Here is a 5,779-nt window from a genome sequence, read left to right as displayed (position 1 = left end):
ATGACCATTCATTTTAGAATCAAAGATAGGCCTATGGCCATCCCCTACAACCCACTAATTCAACAAATCAAACATGAATTCACATATGAATTGCTTCATGAATTTCGCAAAAACAAGCAACTACAACAATAAAGCATCATAATGGGAAACGAAAATCTGAAGAATAGCAATACTTACTTGTAAGGAAGCACTAAGACGCATCAAAATGGAAGCTAGAATGCAAAAAATATTGACCTAGGCTGCTGTTTTCGTGCACTGCTTGTAGCCCTTGGGTTTTTTGAATGTGGGGGAAGAAATGGGGTTAAGTAAGCTTCACCCCTACCCCCTTTTTAAAATCTTTTCTCAAAAGTCCTAAGGTCGCAAATAAAAATAGGTGTATTCAAATATAATAGACAAATAAGTATAAGTGGGAATTTTAAAGGTGCTAGGCTGCCTCCTAGTAGCGCTTCTTTAACGTCTTAAGCCGGACGCGGGACGATGGTTGATGGACCATGGGCCTAACACTTGGTCGTACCTGCCTCTAAGCTTTTGATTAAGGAAATGGCATCATGCAGTAAAATGTGAAACAAACCACAAAATACCGATATCTCCTTTCACTTACCCTTGTTTCAATTTGGTGTGATATTGGTCACTACTCAACTGAATCTTTATTTACCCACCGATCCACAGGATGACAAAATGCAAATGCATGCATGCTTATGCTTAGGAAGTTTAAGTGCAACAATTAAACAAATGTTATTATGTTCAATTTTACTTAAATGCTTATGGCACCCCATTTGATGGAGCCAAATGGCTCCGGATTCAAGATCGAGAATGTGTACTCTAAAGAAAAAACACAACACAAGAAGTTGAAATGCAAATCATCCATCCAATGTTTATTAATGTTACGGTCGTGGTTTACAAAGGATTGGAAAACTTTGGAGATTCCAACGAGTTTTTTTTGGAGAACAATCATGCATTGAACCCTCATGCTGCCCCAAGTATTTAAGCATAATATCGTTTGACGATATCAGAATTCACGGGCAAAGGCAACTCTTCATCGTCCATGCTGGCAAGCACCAATGCTCCTCCGGATAATGCTTTCTTCACGACGAAAGGTCCTTCGTAGTTCGGAGCCCATTTTCCCCTATGATATTTCTGGGCTTGGGATACTTTCTTCAAGACAAGATCCCCTTTGTTGAACTTGCATGGGCATACCTTTTTGTCGAAAGCGTTCTTCACCCGGCTTTGATACAACCGTCCATGGCTTATGGCGGCCAATCTCTTACCTTCTATGAGGTTCAGTTGATCAAAGCATTCTTGGGCCCACTCCAACTCTTTTAACCCCAACTTGGCCAGAATTCTCAAAGAGGGGGACCTCTACATCAAATGGCAACACAACCTCCATCCCATATACCAAGGAGAACAGAGTTGCCCCAGTTGATGTGTGCAGCAAGGTTCAATAACCATGCAGCACAAAATAGAGCATCTTGTGCCAGTCCTTGTATGACACGGTCATTTTCTGAACTATCTTCTTGATGTTCTTATTTGCAGCCTCAACTGCCCCGTTCATCTTGGGCCTCTAAGGCGTAGAATTCAGGTGTTGGATCTTGAAATCCTCACACATTTCTTTCATCATTTTGTTGTTCAGATTGGTGGCATTATCAGTGATAATCTTTCTAGGCAATCCATACCGATAGATTATCTCTTTCTTGATGAACTTGACCACCACATTCCTTGTCACACTAGCGTATGAAGCAGCTTCAACCCATTTGGTGAAGTAGTCAATCGCAACCAAAATGAAGCGATGTCCATTCTAAGCCTTAGGCTCAATAGCTCCAATCAAGTCTATCCCCCACATAGAGAATTGCCAAGGTGCCGCCAAGACGTTCAACGACACGGCTGGAGCATTGACATTATCAGAGAATGCCTGGCACTTGTGGCACTTTCTCACATGGATACAACAATCATTTTCCATGGTGAGCCAGTAATACCCCACCCTCAGAATCTTCCAAGCCATGGCATGTCCATTGGCATGCGTCCTAAAGGATCCCTCATGCACCTCTTTGGTGTCCACACATCGAAGCAAAACCATATCATGGTTCCTCTAGTACAAGATACCTCCACTAAGGAAGAAATTGGATGCTAACCTCTGTAACATTCTCTTGTCATTGTGGGAAGCCTCCTTTGGGTACTCCTTGTCTTCAATGTAACGCTTGATATTGAAGTACCAGGGTTTACCATCTTGCTCCTCTTCCATCAAGCAACAATGCACGGGCTTGCCGCGACATCTGAACTCGATGTACGACAAGTCTTCGTGCGGAGTCAACTGAAACATAGAGGCCAGAGTGGCAAGCGCATTGACCATTTGATTCTCCTCCGTAGGAATGTGGTGGAAGGATATGTCATCGAAGAACTCTGTCAGCTTCTTGATGTAGGCCTAGTAGGGTATCAGCTTATAATTCCTAGTCTCCCATTCTCCTCTTAGCTGGTGAATTACCAAGGCCGAGTCTCCATACACTTTGAGCAGCTTAACCTTGAAGTCGATTGCTGCTTGGATTCCCAGGGTGCACGCCTCATACTTGGCCATATTGTTCATGCAGTCAAAGCCTAATCTAGCTGTGAAGGGGATGCATTGATCATCGAGGGTGAACAACACTGCCCTTACTCCATGGCCTAGTGCATTGGACGCGCCATTGAACCACACTATCCATTTGTCTTTATCTTTATTGTCCACCTCATCTTCAAACAAGGTCATAATGTCCTCATCTGGGAATTCTGGATGCATAGGTTGGTAGTCATTGATGGGCTGTTGAGCTAGGTAATCTGCCAAGGCGCTTCCCTTTATTGGCTTTTGAGTGACATAAACAATGTCGAACTCTGACAGTAGAACCAACCAAGTGGTGTAGCTCAGCATGTACTGCCTTAGATGATGGGCTGCCCACACCAAGCCACAACATGTCCTTTCAAGCAAAGAGTAGTTCATCTCACAGGTCGAGAACTTCTTGCTTAAGTAGTAGACGACCCTTTCTTTCTTCCCAGACTCGTCATGTTGCCTTAGCATACATCCCATCGACTCATCCAACACAATCATGTATAGAATGAAGGGTCTTCTGGGCACGGGTGGCACAAGCACCAGAGGATTCATAAGGCATCGCTTGATCCTTCCGAATGCCACTTGGCAGTCGTCTTTCTATTGGATGGACTGATTCTTGTGCAAAAGCTTGAAGAGAGGCTCACAGGTAGTAGTTAGTTGCGATATGAACCTCACTATATAATTCAGGCATCCCAAGAAACCTCAGACTTTTTTCTCAGTGTGTGGTTCGGGCATCTCAAGGATGGCCTACACCTTGTCGGGTTCCACCTCTATTCCTTTCTGGCTTACGATAAAGCCGAGCAGTTTTCCAGACTTGACCCCAAAAGTACACTTGGCGGGATTCAATCTTAGTCGATACTAACGTAGTCTTTTGAATAGTTTATGCAAGTTAACGAGATGCTCCTCCTCAGTTTTAGAATTGGCGATCATATCAACGACGTAGACTTCAATTTCTTTGTTCATCATATCATGGAATAAAGCTACCATAGCCCGTTGATAGGTTGCCCCGACGTTCTTGAGCCCAAAAGACATCACCTTGTAACAGAATGTTCCCCACAGGGTGACAAACGTCTTTTTTTCCATGTCCTCCGGTGCCATCTTTATCTGATTATAGCCCGAGAACCCATCCATGAAAGAAAACAAAGCAAAAATTGGTTGTGTTGTCTACAAGGACATCGATGTGCGGTAAAGGAAAATTATCCTTTGGACTGGCTCGGTTTAGATCCCGATAGTCCACTCACATTCGTACCTTCCCATCTTTCTTAGGGATTGGCACAATGTTAGCGACCCATTCTGGATATCGGGCGACTGCCAAGAAGCCAGCGTCAAATTGCTTTCTGACCTCTTCCTTTATCTTTAAAGACATCTCAGGCTTCATTCTTCTTAGTTTTTGTTTCACCGGGGAGCAGCCAGGATTTAGAGGAAACCTATTGTCGCAACCTACCCTTCGGTGGGAGGGCGGCATGAGACTCGCGGGTGCATCTTCCTAGAAAGGAATATGCGCGGAGTTACCACCAACGTTTATTTGAGGAAAACGTCGGAAAAACTGGAAAAGATGTGGTCTACGAATTTTAAGTGAAAGGTTCGGGAGTTGTATTTACGCACGGGGAAGGTATTAGCACCCCACACGTCCGTCACAAGATACGGCAACCTTTAATCCAATGTGCAAATGTGACTTCAATTTATATTATTTCCCTTTTTTACGTTCTTATGTCTTTTTATTTTTTATCTTTTTGTGGTCGACAAGGGTGTTTCCCTTTGCTCCTACGTATTCCTCAATTGTGATAAGGAAATTAGACCTACGTAGTTCTTTGTGAACAAAGCGTTTGGTTAAGTTATTTTTTATCCTTTTTTTGCAAGATATGTTTTTATTGAATGAAAGGTCATTTAAGGCGTTGGACCATTTAAACAATCTTTCGATTCTTTTTTAGAAGAGAGAAAACATTAAGGTATTGGACCATTAATGATCTCTTTATTTTTGGAGAGGTAATAAAGTTACATGTTGATTTTAGGCCTTTAGAAATCTATATTTAACCAATGAAAGCGGAAAAGACCATTTCAAGGCGTTGGACCTTAAAAATGGCTTTTTTAGGCGATGACAAAAAAAGTTTGGTTTATGAATTGATTTTATCCTTAGTTTCACTTTGGTTATTAGTCAATTTGATTAAGAAAGGAAACTCCCAAAGAAAACGTCCGATTGATTTTACTAAAAGATATTTTTTATTATTATATTATTATTTTGCTTTTTTTTTTGTTATAAACGTGGTTACGGCATGACCGAATGGTCGGAATTTATTTTAATAGAAATTAAAGGATATTACAATACGAATGATCGGTGGAAATTTTTTTTTTTTTATTAGGCGGGAAAATGACATAAATAAATGACTAAAGCACGTCAAAAGGGGGTAGGGAAAGTAAATGAAATGAAAATAAAAGCACGCAAAATAAATGAGGACCACTAAGGGTACATAGAATGAATTGAAAAGTTCGATTTCAGGAACTTACCAGTTGAAGACCGAAGAACAATGAAGAACGAACGAAGAACGTCGAAGAACGGTTGAAAATCTTCGCGAAATCACCCACGGAAACGTTACGGAAGCACCTCGGCTTGGATTTTCTTCACGGAAACGATTTTTCTCACTAATTTTAAGTGAATCTCAAATACCAGGAGGGTTGAACATTTTTGTTCTTCCCTCCTTCCCCTATTTATAGGAAAAGGAAACAGATGCTTGCCACCCAGCTCGCCCAGGCGAGCTCGGTTGCTTCCTCCAGAAGCAACCACGTTCTGGAGGAACATACTGGAAGGCGAAAGTGGACCTGGTTGCTATTTGAACCCCCATTTTTACTAAATACACCCCCTGCCTTTTTTGGTGATTCTTTTTCCGTAAAGTTATGGAAACTTACGAATTTCGTAACGATACTTGTTTTTTTTCCGTAATGTTGCGAAACCTTACGGATTACGTAATCATCCCTTTTTTGCCTTCCGGAACGTTACTGAACTTTACGGATTGCGCACTAACACTTCCTTTTAATTTCCAGCATGTCATGGAACTTCACGGATTGTGCTACAAAGATTTTCTTTTGGCTTCCGGCATGTCTCGGAACTTCACAAATTGCCTAACGATGGGTGCCAAATACCTCGAAGTGGTCAAACGAGGGTCACATCCCAACAACGGATGGTCCCTGGACGAAATTAGGGAATGA

At 41.9% G+C, this 5,779-nt stretch overlaps 1 protein-coding gene across 1 annotated transcript; it reads right to left on the bottom strand.

Moving 5' to 3' along the window:
* Positions 1-2,086: 2,086 nt before the first annotated feature.
* Positions 2,087-3,052, bottom strand: LOC102659548 (uncharacterized). Its single transcript, XM_006603303.1, has 2 exons — positions 2,480-3,052; positions 2,087-2,308 (listed from the first exon to the last, which is right to left on the bottom strand). Exons 1-2 carry the CDS (start codon positions 3,050-3,052, stop codon positions 2,087-2,089), a joined length of 795 nt encoding a protein of 264 aa, XP_006603366.1.
* Positions 3,053-5,779: the final 2,727 nt, after the last annotated feature.

The sequence above is a fragment of the Glycine max genome, chromosome 18 (genome assembly GCF_000004515.6).
Source record: "Glycine max cultivar Williams 82 chromosome 18, Glycine_max_v4.0, whole genome shotgun sequence".
Taxonomy (NCBI): domain Eukaryota; kingdom Viridiplantae; phylum Streptophyta; class Magnoliopsida; order Fabales; family Fabaceae; genus Glycine; species Glycine max.
The sequence above is the reverse complement of the archived record's forward strand: the minus strand, read 5'-3'. Positions and strand labels throughout refer to the sequence as shown.

What these genes read in the sequence shown, in the direction of transcription:
- LOC102659548 (XM_006603303.1), bottom strand. Translation starts at nt 3,052, where the DNA reads ATGGGATGTATGCTAAGGCAACATGACGAGTCTGGGAAGAAAGAAAGG. An exon ending in TGTATGGAGACTCGGCCTTG is followed by an intron (nt 2,309 to 2,479) that starts GTAATTCACCAG and finishes TCTATGTTTCAG; the next exon opens with TTGACTCCGCACGAAGACTT.